The 21657-nt window shown below is 25.7% G+C and overlaps 1 protein-coding gene across 1 annotated transcript in view; it reads right to left on the bottom strand.

Moving 5' to 3' along the window:
• The window catches only part of LOC100198211 (protein strawberry notch homolog 1), a 42915-nt gene that overhangs the window by 16452 nt on the left and 4806 nt on the right, over positions 1–21657 (bottom strand). Inside the window, exons 5-14 of the mRNA XM_065807359.1 lie at positions 20936–20974; positions 19832–19877; positions 14260–14347; positions 13341–13505; positions 12700–12835; positions 10434–10539; positions 5499–5933; positions 5328–5419; positions 3911–3976; positions 3676–3798 (exon numbers count right to left, since the gene is read on the bottom strand). Of these exons, the coding sequence (XP_065663431.1) occupies positions 3676–3798; positions 3911–3976; positions 5328–5419; positions 5499–5933; positions 10434–10539; positions 12700–12835; positions 13341–13505; positions 14260–14347; positions 19832–19877; positions 20936–20974 (1296 nt within the window). The remainder of the gene's footprint in view (positions 1–3675; positions 3799–3910; positions 3977–5327; positions 5420–5498; positions 5934–10433; positions 10540–12699; positions 12836–13340; positions 13506–14259; positions 14348–19831; positions 19878–20935; positions 20975–21657) is intronic.

Genomic DNA, 21657 nt, shown 5'->3' with positions numbered 1-21657 from the left:
CGCTAAAGCCGGTTTTTAAGGTCACATGATTTTGTTTAAAAATATTTACAAAAATCATTCACATCAATTTTTAAATTAAAAATTAAAAAAGAAAGTTTAATAAAAACTATTTTTGATTTACAAAAAAATTATTTGATAACTTTTAACTTTTATTATATGCATATTAAAAGTTTGAAAATATTGCGTGTTTTACAAAATAAATACCATATAAATACCATAAATAATTTATAATTAACTAATGAAAAAAACAGCCTTAAAAAACTTAAAAAAAGATAAATGTTAATGTTTTATAAACATACATGGTCAAAGGATTTAAATTTAAAAATCAAGCAAATACTATTTAAATTTTGTAACAATGCTTGTGTTCATAAATTTTATTGTGTTCATTGTGTCCCACCATACCTAACTGAGATCTGGGTAGTTCATAGCAGGGTTTGTGGCAGTTTTAAAAATCCGTTTTCCCTGATTGTTCCTTGATTTTCACCCAATTTCAAGTACTTTTCCTCTGATTTCGGTTGGTAAAAAGTATATAATTTTCTATGTTAATGTTGAAGGATATAATAATTTTGCAACTGAATCCATGTTTTCCTAATATTTTTATCAGAATTTTTAAAGAAATTAGATACTTTGTAATTAATTGATAGCAATCTGTTAAAGGAAGAATTTTAAGTAACAAAAACTAGTTTAATAAAGAAACAAAGCTATAAAAGTCAAATAAATATAAAAAATAAATATAAAAAATACATTTAAAAAATAACAATTTGAATCTACCATATAATTTTCTATGCAATTTATTGATAATTAAACCCTGTTCTTTTTTTTTATTCTTCTATTAGAAACATAAAATTAAATTTTTTTTTAAAAGATATTTTGATCAAAGTAATGCATTTTAACAAAATATAAATTTTATGAGATCTATTCAATATAAAGTTATTTATGTAACTTTTTCTTTTGATCTAAGATACCAAGTGCTAGATCTTGTTTCTTAATTTTTTCGTTTTTCTTATTTGCTTTTTGTTTCATGTGGTTGAAGATTATTTGATAGCATGAGATCTTTAGCTAATTGTCTTGCAGTTATTGATTTTTCATTCAAATTTTGTTCAAGCACTGCAGGATTTATACTAAAATCTCTCTCAACTGAAGCTTGTCCATGACTCAGTGTCAAAATTATTTTGACAGTTGATGCCAACTTGTTATATTTATTTAGGTTGCACTTTCACAAAATAGAAGTCATCTAAACTAACTCTATCTCTATTGAATTCATGAAAATTGTTTTGATAAACCCTTAATTCTCTAAAGAAATTTGTAAATTGACTTATAGCTTTTTCAGAAAAGACTGGTGAAAGATACTTTAAGCTAATCAAGTGGGTCAATAAAAATTTGTACTTCTTCTCAGCGTTTTCTGGAGCCATTGTTATCAATGCATTAGGGTTCAAAACCTGAGAATTGCATATAACGATAGACCCTAATGGAGTTTGCTCCATGAACTTTTCAATTAATCAAAAATACATGTTAGTGCCAATCTTTATGGAAACTTTGAATATCAGTAAATGTTATTATATCTTTCTTCTGTAAAGAAGCCTATCTTGTTTCAGCTGCAAATCCTAGTTTGATTTGATTTCCCTTAAGGAGATAATCTTTTTAATGAAAATCAATTTCTGGTATAGACCAATTATCGATAACTTTGTGTTTCACAAACAAGCTCAGTATGGTCCGCAACAGTCTTTTTAAGTATACATGAATGGAACCATTGGCTTGTCAGTTTGGTACGCCAATAAATGCGGCTCTAATATGCTGGCAACAAAGCTGAAATCTTCAAATTTTAAAAGAATAAATTTGTCTTCAACAGCTTTTTTGACAATTAAAAAGCTTTTTGATTTGGGTTGCTTTGAGGATGGTAACTTTTCCCCAAACTCAGTTAACTTGCATATATTAGGCCAGATTTCAATGCCACAATCTGCAACAGATTTGTTTTCAACCCACCTTGTTGTACAAAAGAAAAGAGGGTATTTTGTTGCATTCGTGACTGTTTCATAATCTTGACGCCTAGCCAGGCTGTCATGATAAATTTGCCAACACCTTTTTAGAGTTTCGTTAATATTTTATGAAGAATTTGCCAATACCCTTTTAGAGTTTTATTAATATTCCATGTGGTTGATTTGATAGCTGTTTTAAAGGCACCATGAATTATATGCAAGGAGCAACTTCCAATATTTATAAACTGTGACATCTCATTGTTTTTTCTATTTTTATTTAGATCATCTAGAAATTTTTAATTTGTAGAGGGTCCATATATGGAAACTTGAAACTTTTAACTTAAATCAAATCTTGATAAGTTTTTGTTAAAATGAGGAATAAGGTCAGAAACTGTAGAATGACCAAAAAAAGATGATGTCCAATATCTTATTTTAACTTTGTCATTGACATCCCAATATCAAATGTGTGGGTCCATCTAACATGTTTGAGTTATGTTGTTTAAACTCTCATCAAAAGATACAATGCAAAAATCTAATTTTGTGATTTCTTTTTTTAAAAGTGTCTTGAAGTATGGCGCTAGTTCATGGGTAACAATGTATGATACTTTTGAGAAACTCACAGTGTATCTTTTGCTACCTTGCTGTCAGGAAACATCTTTTCAAAAGAGTTATTTAAATTTGCACATGAATTATTAGAGTAGTAGAATTATGTAGATTTCAGTGCTCATATGATCTCATCATTAGTTGACAAAGATGATTTAATTAAGGAATCAGTAGTTGTTTGTTTTTTGGTGGCTCAGCTCGCAACTCTTTTCCATTAACAAAGAAACAGCTAAAAGGCTTTGCAGCAGATTGATGCTTTTTACCTAAAAAATCTTTACAAATATGGTGTTGTAATCAATCTTCTTGAAAATAGGTCTTTTCTGAAGTCATATCTTATATTATTATATTTAATGAAATATTTATCTAAACATATTTTATAAAAGTTATAAAAACCACTGCAGTGAGCAACTTTCAATAAAAATAAAAACTCAAAATTTGTATATTGCAAAATAACTTCAAGCTATATATAAAACTAAAACACATTCCCTGAGTTTTCCCTGATTTTACCAGGTATTCCTTGATTTTTCAGAATTTAAAAACTTTTTATTAAAAAAAAATGTAAAAGGATGGTTTTGAGTAACTCTAAAATATCATCCTGCTAACCATTGTTATATTAAGAAAAAAACAGTATCAAATATAAGAATATTATCTTTCTATTAAAGAATCCCTTTAAAACTGTTCCTGTGACACATACATGTGAAAATTTGTGTTTCAATTCTAGTTAAAATTAAAAGAGTAGTCTCATAATAGTTCACTAAAAAAGATAAATTGGTAGAAAATATATTTCATTTCAAGAACCTTTGGGTATTCTTGATTCTGTTTTATTATGAAAGTTAAGTTGGATTAATGTCAGTTACTTAAAATATCAGCCTTAAAACCTCATAGTTCAGCAATTTTTACTGAATATTTAAAACTAAATTAATATAATTTTAAACTTTAAAAGGCTATTAAAATATACTTACAAATGAGTAGAATATTTTTTTCTAGTAGTTTATTTAAAAACCTTCGTAAATTACTGATACTTTTTAGTGATAGATAATCATCAACAACAATTAGTAAATAATTTTAATGCCTTATTTACATCATAAACTAATACCCTCATCCGATTCAGACAAGCTTCCTGAAGAAAAGTCTTCTTCCTCACTTTCCTTTGAACTATCAGACAATATAAGATCACTGTTCTCATTTTTCGATTCATTTTCGCTATCACTTGAGTCACCTAAATTAAAATTAAAATAATTTTTAATACATGCACATTTTATAATGATTATATCATTTTAAAATTTTTATTTGTAAAAAAAAAAAACATAAATATATAGTAAAGAACTTGCTTGATGACATAAATTCTACACCATCTTGATATCGTCGTCTTTTCTGTTTGTGAGATTTCTTCCAATCTAGATAAAATTGTATTGGACAATTATTAGTTTCTGTAAGCTTTATCTAACAGCATATTTTTTGTTGATTATATTACATTAAATTACAAGTAATTTAATTGGTAGTTTCAATTACTCTGAGTCAATAACTATTGAGATGTTATTTTGCAAAAACATTTTATGCATGTGTTGCAGAACTTAACAAATAAAATTAGAGAAATATTCTAATTATTTTATTTTCTTCAACATAAAAATCAACAGAAAATCTTTAAATTTCAATAAAACATTTCAGACTAATAAAATTTTAGTCAGATAAAGAGGGTTTGACAGCATTATAATAAATAAAACTTATCTTTAGCTGCAACTTAAATTAAAAGTAAGTGATAATGACATATTGCCAATTTTTAAAAAGACAGTCTGCAAAATAAAATTAAAAAAAAAAAAATCATAAACAAAGATATAGTTCATTATGTCTAAAAAATTGGATTGGACTTGCTGACAACCAGTTGTTGTGGTCTCTGTAAACCCATGTATTGCAAAGTTAGTGCATTGTTTTTATCTTTAGGCTTTATTTTAAAATTATTACAACTTGTAGTGTACTTTTGGAAAAGCAAAATCATAAAAATATCAAACTTATTTCTATACAAAATAAAATTAAACTTATCTAAACAAATATAGACCTGTCTTATTGACATCTGTAATGTAGAAATGATTTAACTAAACATAACTATCTTTTTAGAGTAAAAAACTATGAATTTTTAAAATTATCCTTCATAAACAGCGAGCTCAGCAGTTTTCTATAAATAGTCAAGTTGAAGCTAAAGGTGGCTAGATTTGTTTTATGACTAATTGTTCTGTATTCAGGGTCCCAAAATACTCATGCAAGATTTTCCTAATAAGACCTAATTTCGCTTTTTTTTTTCCATGATAAATAAATGTTAAAAGTCAATTTTATTTAAACTTTACAATTATTTCAAAATAAATTTTATTTCTTGTTTAAAATTAATTAATTTAAAATGTTTGATTAAAATAAGACAGTAAACAACTTTATTTGGTTCAACAATTTAATTTACACATTACTGATCTCAAATAAATTTGTCTTTCTTAAAAATATTAACATAAGTTAACTGTATTAAAGTTCAAGCAATAGTTAGTTTATGCTGTTTATTAACAGGTGAAAAGCTATAATTTTTGATTTCTGTACAAAAGTAAAAGTAAAAAATAATTATATTTGAAGTAAAGTTATGAATAGGTTAATTTATAAATTTAAGAAATGCACAGCACTGCAGCAATGAAATTTTAAATTATTATCCTATAAAATGAAACTTCCTTGTTTGTTTTACAAATAAATAAAAATGGGGAAAAAAAGTACCACGCTTTCTTTTACAATCAGTGTTATTGAGATTAGCTTTAGAATTCACTGTTGTAGGAAAGTGTTTTTCAACTAATGTACTAAAGACACCTCTAAATAAAAATAAAAAAAAAATAAAAGTTAGCAACACACAAATACATTTTCAATTAATATGAATCAAAAAGTACTTACTTTGTCGTTGAAATAAAATCATTTAATTCTCCACCCATTTCATCGAGTTGGTCAAGAGTACGTGCCTCTCCTGTGGATTGAAGTCCAAAGAGTATACATTTTCCTTTTTCAATTGCTTCTTTAGCAATTTCAACTGCAGATTTTACTTTAGCTGCAATACACAAATATTTAAAGAATCGCTGATGGGCAGACCAATACTGACCCCACATAGTCTTTTTTCCCTTGCTATCTAATCCAACAATGTCAGCAGCTGTTTCAAACTTATCTCTAGCATCAAGCCATAACTTAACTGAAGCATCATACATTTCAATGAAAGAAGCACAAAGTTTTACTTCTTTTATGTCAAAGGTTACTCCAGAAAAGCTTAACTGCCTCGCAATATACATGCCCCTCAGCTTCATATCCATGGCAACCATTTCCATTGCCCCAACACCCCTTGAACAAAATTTATTAACTTTAATAACTATTATTATTCAATATACATTGACTACATTGATTACATAAGATCAAAAAACATATACAAATAAATTTGTACTCAAAGAAGTATTCTTGTAGAAAGTGTCAAGTTCACAATGAATATACATGTTAGACAGAAATTAGACAATCAATTTTTAAAATTTTGTAATAGACTGAAAATTTATTCATTTTAATTTAAAAAAACAATTAGTTTTTAGAAAGTACTAATAATTCTTTTTTTAATTTTTATGCTAGTAATACAGTATTAAACTTTTAACTTATTATCTAAAAAATAATCAAAATAAACCAGATACTGATATTTAATAATATAAACCCAACTGATAATTAACTTAACAACCAAACCCAAACCAAAAAACAATATTGATCATTTTTTATTTTATATAAACAAAATATAACAAAATTTTGAGCAACATTCTTAAAAATACTTGAGTTCTTGTTGAAATAAAATTATTTCTATTTTACAAATAACTTATAATAAATAAACCCAACTAGATTGATATTGCACACTGTATTATGAAAACTTATTCAGATATTCTAATTGCTATTTGGTGCAACCTTTTTCCTTCTTATTTTAACAATCAGGAAGTGTTATTATCAAATGAGCTTTGTTTTTATTTTTAAATTATAATTTACCCAAATCAAAACCTGCTAAATGTGTTAACTTTTTGTCAGTCAATGTATGAAAACATATTTAAATGTAGGGGAAAAAAAGGCAAAATGAAAAAAAAGAACAACTATAGATAATACAGAAAATAATTAAAAAAACAACAGATAATATAGAAAATAAAATATAAGAAAAACAACAGATAATATAGAAAATAAAAAATATAAGAAAAACAACAGATAATATAGAAAATAAAAAATATAAGAAAAACAACAGAAAATATAGAAAATAAAAAATATAAAAAAAACAACAGATAATATAGAAAATAATGAAGCAAAATCATAAGTAGAACTGTGACTAAAAAAATTAAGATTGCATACAATGATTGAGTTAAAAGCTAGCTATAGTTTTTTTATATAAACTTTATTATTAAGAGTAGGGTTGCAAAATATACGATCACCTAAAGGAGGACATAGAAAAGCTAAAAGGAAGATAAAGGAGGACATACTTCATTTTATTAATACCAAATAAAGGAAGGTCTTTAAGATTTTGGGGGTAATGACTTTTGTTATGTTGGGGCGTGAGACTCCGACCCACTAGCCATGGTACTGACGTTGGATGAGAATAAACAACAAAGTATAATATCCGTTAATGTTAAATAAGAAAATATTATATGAAATCCCAACGTTGCTTCAGCTGCCTGGGTTTTTTGCAACACCTTTGAGTTTTAGGTTGAAAAAGGATTTATTCGATGATGCTGACACTTTGAAAAAAAAAGTTACAAACTCTTTTTTTATAGATACATCACTACAGCTACATAACTATATGCAAATTCAAAAAATTTTTAATAAAACAACAAAAAAATTAAAACTTTACTCAATAATTACGTGTACAAAAATTTGCTTTTAAAATTAAGCAGTAAATAGTGATGCATATTTTCCGGTAAAATTTACTGGCAAATTTCCAGGTAAATTTTAAATCGAAGAAGGTAAATTTTCCTTTAAAGATTTTTTTTTTTTCAAAGAATAATAAGTAAAAAAAAAATTTAAAATTTAAAAGGCAGTAAACTTTAAAAATTTTAGGTAAATTTAACAAAAAATTTTGCGGTAAATTTTACTTTTGCAACACTAGCAGTGAGTTTATCACTTTCATGAATTATCTTTTTTTTATATTGTACAAATCCTTGATTTTATTTTATTTTTCAAGACAGTTTCTTTTTTATTTGATTCTTTCAAAAGAACAAAACTACTTTGCTTTTCTGCATTTATGGCTAGCATATCAGACTGTTCTATCAAAGTAGTTTTTTGACTATGCAAGATTCTGCACTTTGCTCTAACTACCTTTTTTTCATCATCCAAAATTTTTCATTTTAAAATCCTACTGTTATTCTTTTTGTTCTCTTCGTGATTGCTCTTTATATCGACTACTAGCTTGTTTTACATTTTGGAGCAACTCTTTATTAATTTTGATACTATCAGGGGATTCTTCAAAGGAAGACAAATGATCTTCAATAAGACGTAAGGCAATAAGGAATTTTTCTTTAAGATTTTTGACAAGAAGTTGTTTATTAATACTAAAGCCATGCTCAATAGAAGATTGACCATGTGAAAGCACAAAAACTATTTTAAAAACGCCCCAAATGCCTTCATAAGCTTTATTTGCACCAATAAGTTCAGAGAAAAAATGATCAAGACTATCGCTTTTACTATCGAAATCTCGAAACGATTTTCGATTTGAGTCTACTATTTCTAAAAACTTATAACATTGATTTTTTGCTAGTTTGGCAGACTTTGGTGACAAATGGCCATTATTAACTAACTTTTGCAACAGAATTGAAAAATTATTGATACAAGTATACTTTTTATTCGGATTTGAAATGAAAATTGGGTTAATATGATGACGTTTGTAGAATCTTTGATTTATCTATATCAGAAATACAGTTTAGGAATGTTTGCATAACATCGTGTACTGTCGAACTCTGAATTACGATGAGTTTTAACTATACTTGTACTGTCATCCCAAAATCTAATTAAAAGGTCCATTTGACCCTTCTGAAAAACTTGGTTCATGGATTCATCAAATGAAACAGCATAAGGTGTATTAGATAGGGAAGGGAAGTAAGTCATTTTTAAAAACGGGAGCTAATCCAAATGTTGCAATATAACTGGCCTTGGTGGGTCCACATTGAAACAACTAAGCAATATCACTATCTGGAAACACTTTACTAAATAATTTACCAGAATTAGTTGAAGAATTCATTGAATATTTAGAATACACAATTTTAAGGACCCAACAAACTTCAGCTTTATGTGTAGATGTATTTATTAGCATTTTATTTATTGTTTTTTGGTGTTCTGCTTTATTTGAGCATTTTGATATATAATCATTAATTTGAAGTGTTAGGAGCTGTTGGCATCAATGACTTGACATTGTTAGCAGAAGGAGATCTCTCTATGTGCGCTTTACCTTTCATGTATAAAGTTAAAGTAGCTTCTCCCATGTTAGCAATATTAATATCTTTAGCACAATAACTGCAAATCACAACAGCTTCTGTTTTTTTACATAGCCAATGTTTATATTTTTCATCAACAAGCTATTTTACTTGAAGAATACATTTATTTTTAGGCATTTTTTAACTATATTATCTGAAAACAAAACAAAAAAAACGTTAATATTTTAGGAACCAAAAAGAATTTAGAATCTCTAATATTTCATACTTAAAAATTACTCAAAACTATACAACAATGCAATAATTAAATACTAATTGAAAAAATATATATAAACTGTCTATATATTTATGATTTATGGAAACCTCTATGATGATATCTTTCAATTAACATTTTTAAAACAAATTAACTATGCCTTATTGTTGATGTGTATGTTTTTTTGAGAATCTTTAAAGTATAAATTTCAAAAACAATATAAGAATCAGATTTTCCATAAAAATTATAGATTAGAGCAATTATATTACTATAATTTACTATAATTAGTATTGTAGTTGTATTGTTGTTGTATTATTTTTCTTTACTTAAAAACAAACAACAATATATTGTCCCATTTTCTGAGTTAAAAACGTTTTTGTTGAAAAAGAATAAATCAATACTTTTTTAAAGTTTTTTAATTCTTTTGTTTTTATACAACAACAAAAAAACTAAAAAAATTATACAGTTTTGTTCTCAAAATTATATAATCTCAAAACATTAAGTTTTAAATGGAATGAAATTATGTTCCACCTTTTATTGTTTTGATTTGTAGGACAAATGAATGAAGTAAGACAAAATAAACATTGCAATGCAATTGGAAAAGCAATATGTGCAGAGTTATTTATTAGTAGAACTTGACATTTTCATTAAAGAATAAAATGTCAAAAAAATAATAAAAATTATCCAGTTTTAAAAATAGCTGTTTAAATATGGAAATATATATATATATATATATATATATATATATATATATATATATATATATATATATATATATATATATATATAAAGCATGTGAAAAAATTCAAAACTAAAAATATTGAAAAAGCCAGACATTTTAAATATTTTCAGCTTCGCCTGCTTGACAGAGGACAAAAGATAAAAAAGGGGGACATGTCCTCCTTTTGCCGGATGTCTGGCAAACCTAGTTAAAAGTGAGTTTTAAAGTTAATGTTGTCAATTGTCATTTTTAAAAGTATTGGAATTTCATCCAATTTTGTATTATTATAGTTTATCTGAGATTTGTTCAAGAGGAATATTTTCTCATTGATAAGAAAGCACAATTCTTTTATATCAAGAAGCATTTGTCTCCATGAAACCCTACACTAGTGAAAAAAATTTTAAATCTTTTTTAAAAAGAGCAAAACGAACCTTTTTTCAACAGACTGAATGAAATCGGTAAACTCTTTAAAAGCAGTTCCTTTTCCCCACAACCCAAGTCTATTCATATAAGCCATGTTTTTTGGTTCAGATGCACCTAACAAATTAACAAAACATCTATATAACATTTATAATAGCAAAATAAAAGCTTTGTCCATCTTTGGTCCATATAAATACTTTTTATAATAAGTTGAAAGAATTTCATAAATAATGTCAAAATACTAAAGCTAAATACAAAAGAAGTATTTTATAAAACAGTGTATAACAAGAATATAAAAAACAATTCTGAGCCGGAACCAGCTTTTTTTGGTCTTTGAGATAGCTAACTTCTAGACATAGAGCAAACTCCAAACATTTTTATGCTTATACTTATGTCAAATAAGGATGCTTTGAAAAAGTTGCAATGATTGGAGGCTGGGAACAAAAAAGCCCTAAATTTTGTGCCCCCCCCTGCCCCAAAAATGAGAGCAACAAGTTGATGAAATATGTTTTGTACTGTTTTTAACTAGACTAATATTCATCAATAAATTTTAAATTTCATAGTAAAATACTTTAGCTTTCAAAAATTATGACCATATAAAGTTTAAACCCCCCTCAATTTGAGGGGGTTATAAATTTTATATGGTCATTATTTTTGAATGCTGAAAGATAATACTATTAAACTTAAAATTTATCGATGAATATAAGTCTAGTTGAGAACAGTACAAAAAATATTTCATAAACTTGTTGCTCTCACGTTTGGGGCAGGAGGGGGGGCACAAAATTTAGGGCTTTTTTGTTCCCAGCCTCCAATCATTGCAACTTTTTCAAAGCATCCTTATTTGACATAAGTATAAACATATAAATGTTTGGAGTTTGCTCCATGTCTGGAAGTTAGCTATCTCAAAGACCAAAAAAAGCTGGTTCCGGCTCTGCAACTATTTTGCTTCAAAATGGATTGCAAGTGAAACAATATTGATCACAACTGGATGCTCATAGTTGTTCAAGTATGAAGATAATTATTCCATAGTATCTTTTCATAAATTATTTTAAAATTTCTTATTTTATTTTTCATATATAGAACATAAACATATTCATCTCATACTTTGAACATAATTTCATTATTTTTTTTTTACAATAAATAAACAAAAAAAAACATAATTTGCCTTTTTGCAGATTTCAAACAAATAAACCATTTTACTTAAAGTTAAAGTTATGAACTTTAAAAGGATCATTAAAATTAATTTCTTTTTTTTTTCAAATGTTTTAATATATTGAAACATTGTTATGTTTTATTAAATACTTGATTTTATATTTAAATTTGGAATTATGTTTAGGTTGACAATATACTGTTAAATATTTAATCCACAATTTGAGGCACAAAAGATATATTTTAAAAACATTTAAAAAATTTTACCTAATATGTTTTAAAACTGTTTGTTTACTTTTAAAAAATGAATACAATTTTTTGGAAATTAATTTTTATCCAATATTTATTTAGGGCCATGAAGTTCATTTTGTTTGCGTAAGTTACTTAGAAACAATGTTTATAAACACGGATTACTAGTGGTTAACAGTAGTTTATTTAATACATATATCAAGTCAAATGAATTTTTTAAAACTCTTAACATTTTTTTAAATATTTGAAACATTTTCTTGCTAAATTTACTCTGAAAAAAGAAACAGTTTTTTTAAGTTTATCTAATTTTTATATTTTTAGCTTTTAAAGGGATTTGTTCGTTAAACAATATACATACATTATGCGGTAGTGGTGTAGTGGTAAAGCGCTCGCTTCATAAGCGAGAGGTTCTGAGTTCGATCCTCACCACGTCCCTGGTAGTACCGCGCTTAACTTGTTTCTCTGCGCAGCGGCCTTGTTCGTCGAGGTTCGTGTTTCGGATTTATAGAGTTGAGAGAGGGTTATAACCACTATTAAGTAGCCTCCTCATCTGTAGTGGCCTTCTTGGCCTTGAGGAGGTAAATAACAAACAAAACAAAAACAAAACAAAAAACAAAAAAAAAAAAATTACATTAATTTCATTCTAAATTTTTAAATTTTGCTAAAAAAATTGTTTTTAAAATTGTTAAGTACTAAATTAAATAATATAAGCACATTTATTAATTTAAACATTTAATTTACAGTTACTTTTGTAAGCATAAAGTTTTCTTGTAGTTAGTTAAGAAAAAAAAAAAAATTTTAATTACTTTACAGTTTTTATTGCTCTTGAAAATAAAGTCAAAAAAAAAATTAAAAAACTTAATTTTTCACACCCATTACCTGTAGCAGAACAATATACAACTCTTGCTTTTGGTAACATATCTTGCAACTTCATCACCGTAATACCTGTCTTTGTTGGTTTTGAAGAACCAGCAGGCATTAAGTTTTTAGCCTTGTGACACTCATCTAAAATTATCTATCAACACCAAACACTAAGAATTACTTTTAATAACTTGTAAATAAAAAAGGTAACAAAAACATTTTTTATCAAATTTGAACTTTAAATTAGTAACACATATATACACTCATCTACAAAATAATTATGAGCTAGAACTAATCTTAGATATTCAATTATTTTTAATCAGTCTTAAGCAGTTATTAATTTTTCAAACTTGACATTTACTATTATTTTACATTTTACATAGAAATGTTTTACAGGTCACTTGATGTTGAATTTAAACAGCAAAGACATTGACAAAATAAATTACTCAAAATTGGTATTTTTCAACTACATCCAAAAATCTACATGCTAGAATTAAAGTTTTTTAACTTTATTAATTTTATTAATTTTTTTACTTTATTTAAATTTTAAAATGCTTAATAAAGCATATCTTTGATGTGAAAAAGACTCAAACAAATTTTATGGCTAATTTGGAAAACAACAAATTTTTAAATTGTATAACTTATAATGAGAAAGATACCGGTCCATCAAAATCTTCACCGCACCAGTGAAGAAGCTGATCAAGCCGACTTTTAAAACGGGAGTTACCACTTGTTTCACCTATCAATGCTGAGTATGTAGAAAAGATGCAACCCTTTTTGAACTTTCCATTAACTTTAGATGTTATTTTTTCGTCATATTTAAACTAAAACAAAAAACAGATATGTAAATCTAAAGCCAGTCAATAACCAACAAGAATATTAGAAAAACCTAATTTAATTTTAATTTTTTTACATTTATTTAAAATAAGCTAATCAATTACTGAAGTAAAAAACAAAAAAAATTTTAAAAAAATCCAAATTTTTAAAAGATTTAAACTGTAGACAGCAAAAGAACTCCAATGAAAAAGAAGATGGGAAAAAAATGTTTTTGAGCATGAAGAATCAACTATAGCAATAGGATGCAATTTGGACGAATGATGAAACACACAATATTGGATTTGATTAGTGGAACAAGAGATAATATTTTGGTTGAATAGCGAACATGGTAGCATTTATAGAAAAAAGATTTTTATTGACAACTTTTATGACAATGGGACAGAAGCTAAACATTGGTAGCTAATGTAGACCAAACTACATTTACAATGTGCTTTTGGATTTTGTCTAAAAAAAGGTTTATAAACAAAGTGATGTGCTAAAATTTTTTAAAAAAAGTCTTGTTATTTTTTAAACCCTTTGGCTTTCAACAGTTTCAGTCTTACACAACTTTAAAATATTTTTTATAACTCCTATTTTGTTTAAATTTTTTTTTTCAACTTGTATTTCTGAAAAACCTTTTGGATTTCCAAAAAACATTTACAATAATATCTGGAAAATAATAATCTTTGAATATATAACACTTTTTTATTTACTTGTTATAGTTTGCAAACTAAACAAAAATTAAAAACAAACTAAAATTACCTTGTTTAATGGTAGAACTTTTGCTCGGCAGCCAATATCTCTAAGATCTCTCATTGCATCAAAGCGTAAGTCGTTTGAAACACTGAGCCTGAAAAATGCAATTTATTATTATTTACTAATATATGATTTAGTTTTTTTACTTTAATGAATAGAGTAAAACCGACCAAAGGCATTTAACTTTTTTGAATTTTATTCAATCAGTATATTTTTTGAGATCAAAAATATTAAATAAAAGATTATCTGAAAATTATGTTACAGATTATTTAATTTCTTAGTTTGAATTAATTATAAAAATGCTTTTGAATTAAAATTTATAATGCTGTCTAACCTGTAATTTTATTAGAATTTAACTATACTATAAAAGAATGATTGCAAAAATTGTATGCTTAATTTTATTAATTTGTCATATATTCCTTATTATATATTTTATTAGAAAACTTTGATCAAGTTTTTCTTTACAGAGCAACAATAAAAAAAAAAACTAAACAAGAATACATTTACAAAAATAGACTTAAAAAATTAAAAGAAATACAACAAGGTGGACAGCTAATTTTCGTTTTAACTGACATCCTGATAAAAAACAATGAAACCCTAACTTTTCTATGTAAAATTTATAAAAAAAAATCTTTAAAAAAAGTAGCTATAAAAATTTACAAATATACACAAATAAGTCCCTGGTTGTATTGCACTAAACCTGGGCAGACCTGTACATGGAGCACCCTAAACTTGGTAAAGTTTATAAGCTCTCAGGACATTTAAGTTTTTGTGTTAAGTTAAGTCATTGTGCGCCATAATGGTTACATTATTAAAAGTAAAAACAATAAGTTTATGTAAATGAAATTTAATGAAAATTTAACTTTTTAGAGAAAAATCTAAAATCTAAAAATACAAGCACAAAATATCAACATATATATTCAAATCTTATTCACTATCTCCAAAAATTGAATTAAATTTTAAAATTACTTTTAAAAAATTGAAAAGGTAACTTTAAAAAGTTGAAACTTTCAAAAAATATTAAATTACAAAGTGACTAAATATGTTAATTACTAATTAGTTAATATAACGTAAACTCCTAAAAAAATAATACTGAATACCTTACAATTATAGTTATGAGGCCTTGTTAAGAAGCGTTATTCTATATGAATAATACACACAAATGGCCTGAATGGCTTAACATGTGAAAATGAATTCTCACCTACGCGTTAAGCCATTTACGTTATTCCAAAACTTTTATTAATTAGATATTAAACATTTAAAAATTCATTTAAACAGTCTTTTAAAATAGTTTATGCAGAAAACATTAAGCAGTAATTAATTGTAGTAAAAAAACAGTTTCACCGCAATTGTGAAATAATTTTTAAATTTAGCATCAAATGACCTTTAATACAAATTTAATGTCAATGAGATAAAAAAACAATTAAATGTTTTTTTTCTTTCCATTTTTAAAAAATTTTTAATTTAATTTAATTTTATTATATTTAAATTAAATTTATTATTAAATATTAATAAATTTAAATTTATTTTATTAAATTTAAATAAAAAATTTTTTTAATTTAAAATGTTTTGTTTTACTATTTTTTTAACTTTTAAAATTTCCAAACATGTTAAAGAAAATTTTTTTTATCCAATTTAATTTTAGTTACTTTTTAATGTTCGTATTACGTTCTACTATTTTATTTATTTATAATTTTATCTTTTTATTCATTTTTTTTTTTCAACTGATTTATTATCATTTATTATTTAGTTTCAAATTAATAAATTTTATTCATTCTGTTACAAAAGTGCTTACATACAAGAGCCTAATGTTTATAACTGTATACTGAATATAAATGGATCACCGGATAAACCATAATCAAGCCTGTAGGTAAAATTAATTTAGAGAACTTTTTTCATAAACTTTATATGTAACAAATTTATGAAAAGCTGATTTTTTTAAATTTTGAAATTGCTAATTAGCTAAAGTTTTTTTTATTATCATCAAGATTGAACACTGATTAGAAATGAATAACTAGTTTATGAGTAGTAGGGGAAGATTTTGTTAAAGCCAAAATATTAAAAAAAAAATTGATAGTTTTAATTTTTTTTACCATTAAGAAACTCTCCCTTAATCAATCGCCACCCCCTTTTTTTTCTTTTTTTTTTAAAAAAAAAAAACAAATTGTGAAAAAGCAAACTTAAGACAATGTTGCGTTTTAAATGTTTTAAGAATAAAACGGAAAAAGTTGATATAAATGAGTATAAGTATTTTAAAATAAGGATACTTTTTTTTTTCAAACAACATTTAAATTTCATTGATAATTTTTTTTTAACAATATTTTTTAAATTTAAAGATACTTTATAAATATTTTATATAGATAAAGACTTTGAATGATTTTTAATGTGATTTTAAATTAAATTTAATTACAATGCGGTACTTTAAAATATGCAACTGACACAATTTAACTTTAAATGATATAAATATGGATATTGGGCAAAATTGCATTTACTTGCATTATGTTTTACTTTTATGCAACAAAACCTCATAACAAGGCCTGAGTTATCATATGTTAATAAACCTACTACTTCTCTGCTACTTATTATATTATAAATTGTTATATTTATATTCCTCAAATGTGCAATGTTATGACCAACATATTTTTGTTTAAAAAATAAAGACTCATCTATCTCTACAATGTGCCCTAGACCTCCTAATTGATTCACAGCAGCAACATCCATAGTTTTAAATAAACAAATGTGATATTAGGGGTGACATTCTTTTTTGTTGTAGAAAATCAAATCTTTTTTCTTTAATGCTTTTAATGAATTTGGCTGAAGGTGTCATCTTACTTTTTTAAAAGTTGTTTGAGAATGGACTCTAAAAGCATGGCACAGTGGGACAAAATCAAGTTTTTTGTGCCAAAATTATTTGCGTAGTTTTTTTTATTAAAATAGCTATATTTATATATAAAATGCATAAATAAAGTAATAAACATGTAATTATACAATATAAAAAAAAAAATTAAAAAAATTAATTGTTTTGGTGAAAAATACAAAATATTTTTAATGGACAAGACAACTTTTATCACTGTAAACATTAAAAATATTACTTTTCGATGCATGCATTTGTCATAAAATAACTCTTTTAGATTTATATTTACAAAACTTATATATTATAACAGTAATGAAAGATTTTGTAGGTATTCTTTGTGTACAAAACATATTTTTTACATGTTCAGTATTTCTCATCAACTGACCATTAACCGAAGACCAATCTTTTGTTATAATTTTTTTTATTGCAAAAAGTTGCAAAATATTTATGATGCATGGCTATTTACATACATTTAGCGTGAGATTTACATAGTCAAATGTTTGGAGGATATTGGAGGATAGTTTATCTGATACCAAATAGTAAAGGTTAGTAGCAAAAAAAATATCGAAAACTGTCTGTTTTCGATGCATAAAAACTAATGATTACATTTACGTTAAATTACGTTAAATTTTAAAAGCCTGAGCAAAAAAAACATTCTTAATTAAAATAATATAGTTTAAAATGAAAGTCAATAAAGTTAATTTAAAACAATAGTAGCTTAAGAAAGTTGATAAATAAAAAATGCAAAATAGCGTTTTGGAACACATGTCAAATTAACGTGTAAATAACCGCATAAAATTACGCTTAAATTAATACTTGATGTTTTTTTAACTAGGTATTTCCTCTAATGAACATGTCTTCACCATTATGAAAAATTTTCACCGTGCATTGATTTTTTGGTATTTTGGCAAACTCTGTCCCACTGTGCGTGGCTTGAAAACTTTTTAAAGGGATCCCAAACCTCCAAGACATGTTGTATTCATATTAAAGAGAATGATAAAAAAAAAATTTTAGGGTTAAACTTTTTTGATTAAAACAAAAAAATAAATCCATACCAAGAAAAACTAACTTTTTTATTTGAGTCAAAGCTCGCCTTCTACGTTTTGTTGTTGGCCAAAAAGTTTTCATAATATACACTGCAATCTACAGACTTGATCATTTATTCAATTGTATTTTATTCCTAAGAGTGTTAGTACATGACATCATTGATTTTTTGTTTGTTTAAAAAATTATGTTAAAAGATTATGTCGAAGCTCGCCTTCTTTGTTTTGTTGTAGGCCAAAAAGTCTTCATAATATATGCTGCAATCTACAGACTTGATTATTTATTCAATCATTTTATTCCTAAAAGTTTTAGTACAAGACATTATTGATTTTTTTGTTTGTTTAAAAGATCAATTATACCAATACACAAACAAAAAAATCAATGACGTCATGTACTAAAATTCTTAGGAATATAATGCGCTTGAATAAATTATAAAGTATGTAGATTGCGGTGCATATTATGAAGACTTCTTGGCCTACACAAACAAAAAAATCAATGACGTCATGTACTAAAATTCTTAGGAATATAATGCGCTTGAATAAATTATAAATTATGTATATTGCGGTGCATATTATGAAGACTTCTTGGCCTACAAAAAAAACGGAGATGAGCTTCAATTAAAATAAAAAAGTTAGTTTTTCTTAGTACACATTTATTCTTTTGTTTTAATCAAAAAAATTCAATCCAAACATTTTTTTAACCATTCTCTTTAATATGAACACAACATGTTTCAGAGGTTTGGGATGTCCTTTAAATGTTATATGTTAATTCCTTAAGATTAGCCAATTATAAAACAGCAAAGTTATCATTTTGCACTTTACAGAGTTTGCTTACAAACTTCTGGGGTGCGCTATGTAAACCTGTTTCTCCAAGCATTGGCCTAGTTTGTGAAGGCTCATGCTTTTGAGTTAAAGGATTAAAAGAGTTGTAACAAAAGAGTCCTCTAATGTAGTAGTCCCTGCAAACTTAGGGAGGCAAAAAAATAATTCTCATAGAAAAGATTTGTCTAAATACTAAAGAATGTCTAAATAGTTATGTTAACTAACTTTCTTAATAACAAAACTAATTATAATACCAATATATTCAAACAATTATAATAACAATATATTCAAGAAACTATTTATTTTGCACTCATAGTTGTTAAAAACACATCAAAACTCTGAATTTTCCATGGCTTTAACAAAATTTATTAAATTCTGGCCTCTTGACAAACATTTTGATTTTTTTACCACTTTGTTGAAAAAGGTCACAAAAATTTTTCCTGATAAATCTCTCCCAGCCACCCTATGTAATAAAGATGGCATTTGATTTTTATGAAAATCCCAGAAATTAAATACTACATTTTAGATACTAACAGCAAGGGGTAAAAATAAAAACAATTTTTTTATTTGTGGTATATTACTTTTAGTTTTAATTATGAAACTATCATTATATTCAGTTAAAAATTTAACCAAAATACTGATTTTTATTAAAAACTCTGCATTTTTCCTTGCAATGTTTTAAAATAATGACACATCATATCTAAAAATAATATTAGCCTGAATTTCCAGAATTCCAAAAAATCTCAGGAAATGTCATCTTTCTAAGGTAAAACTTTTTTTTAAATTACAGAAAATTTGTTTTTCAATAAATTAAATGTTGAAAAAATATTAATTTTTATCAAAAAAAAAAAAAAAATACCAAATTGATCTTTTACGACCATGAAGATAGTTTTCATAGATAATACCTAAAAACATTAGATTAAAGGTCAAAATTATAAACATTAACAGAAATTTTACAAACTTTTTTAATTTACAAAGAGTTAAAAAAATTACCATTTTTTTGTAAATATTTAAAAAATGGGTTCTAAACTTTATTTTAAATTACATATAACGCTTTTTTATTATCTCATAGTCAGGTTGCTTTGTTTACATTCTATGGCACATGGGTTAAAAACAACAGACAAATCATAGTTGAATTATCTTATCAATATTGAGTATTTTTAAATGAAACACTTAGATATTTTAATTAATAGTACCATCAGCTATCATTTTTCTAAAAAAAGGCTACTGTTACGATACTGTTTTTTAACTAGTTATTGATAAACACTTATGCAATCAAATACATAGTTGCGATTTCATTGCATCAGTACTTTCATTCCGGAAGAAAAAAATGACACACCCTAATCGCCAATGATATGTTCAAATTTATTTTATTGTTTCCTTTTTTTGTTATAAATATATTGATCCTATGCAATGAGCAATGTTTATGCAGACTTAACGAGAGATAGACATAGCAACAAAAAATATATATTTTCAACAATCTATATATTTAGCTGTCAATGTAGTATAGGGGTAGTATAGATAAATTACAAGCTTTTCCTCTATGCCTAATGTTCAAATAACTGACAATTATTTTAGATTCTATGCAGACATTTACTCATTCAATCAACAACCAAAAAAAAATTTTTTATTCATCTAAATATTTTCACCCAAAAAATAATACATGTTATTGTACTTTGCTGTCATTTATCTAACCGCCAAAATTTATTAATTAAACTGCCAATAAATGGAAATTTTTTTCTAAATATCTTAATTAAATCTTTTGATTTTATTATCTGAATTTAAATTTTTACAGTATTATCTGGAAAAGCAATAAGGTACTATAAAACTTTCTCTTAAATGCAAAAGTTAGTTTGTCCCATAGTTGCTAGATTATAAGAATTAATGAGAATAATAGAACTCTAAAGAAAAAAACTAAATTTACAACAAAACAAAATTATGACTCGACAAATTTGATTCTTACCAGCAACAGTTCTTCCTTTTCCAACACCAGCACCATCTCCTGTATTAAACAAATAATTCAAATTAACATTCTAATACAGATTAATTTCTCCACAAAAAAAAAAGTTCATATAAAATAATCTTGCCATAATGCTTGATAGTTATTTGTACAGCATTTTACACTAAGATTTTTTTTTTAATATCTTTAATTTTTAACAAAGCTGCCAGCAACTACTATTAGAGTTGGAAGTTACTGGAAAAAAAAAGGTGAAGTTTATAAAGCAAAATAATGATTAACAGACAACTTAAAAGATTGCAAATTATATGAATCAGGAAAACAAGATGAAGGGAGTCAATTCTAAAGAAATGATGTTTGAGGAAAAAATCTAGATGAAAAAGAATTTGTGGAGCACTTAGGAACAGTCATGAGACTTAATTGAACAACGAGTAACATGAGAATGACTTTTAGTAGATGGCACAAGAGATGCTAGCTCTTTAGAGCAGTGTCCATAATAGTATTTATAGAAAAGAGAAAGAGAAGCAACATTATGACCAATAGTTGAAGGTTGGCTGCATGAGCAGGTCCAACTATGTTTACAATGCATTTTTGCACCTTGTCTAAAAGAGAAAAGGTATCATTCAAAGAATCATTCCAGATATAGCAGCAGTATTCGATAAAAGAACAGATTAGTGATTTATAGAGATAAAAAATAGAATCTGGATTAAAAAATGGCGAGCACAATA

This window comes from Hydra vulgaris, chromosome 10 (genome assembly GCF_038396675.1).
Source record: "Hydra vulgaris chromosome 10, alternate assembly HydraT2T_AEP".
In the NCBI taxonomy this organism is placed as follows: Eukaryota; Metazoa; Cnidaria; class Hydrozoa; order Anthoathecata; family Hydridae; genus Hydra; species Hydra vulgaris.
The sequence above is the reverse complement of the archived record's forward strand: the minus strand, read 5'-3'. Positions and strand labels throughout refer to the sequence as shown.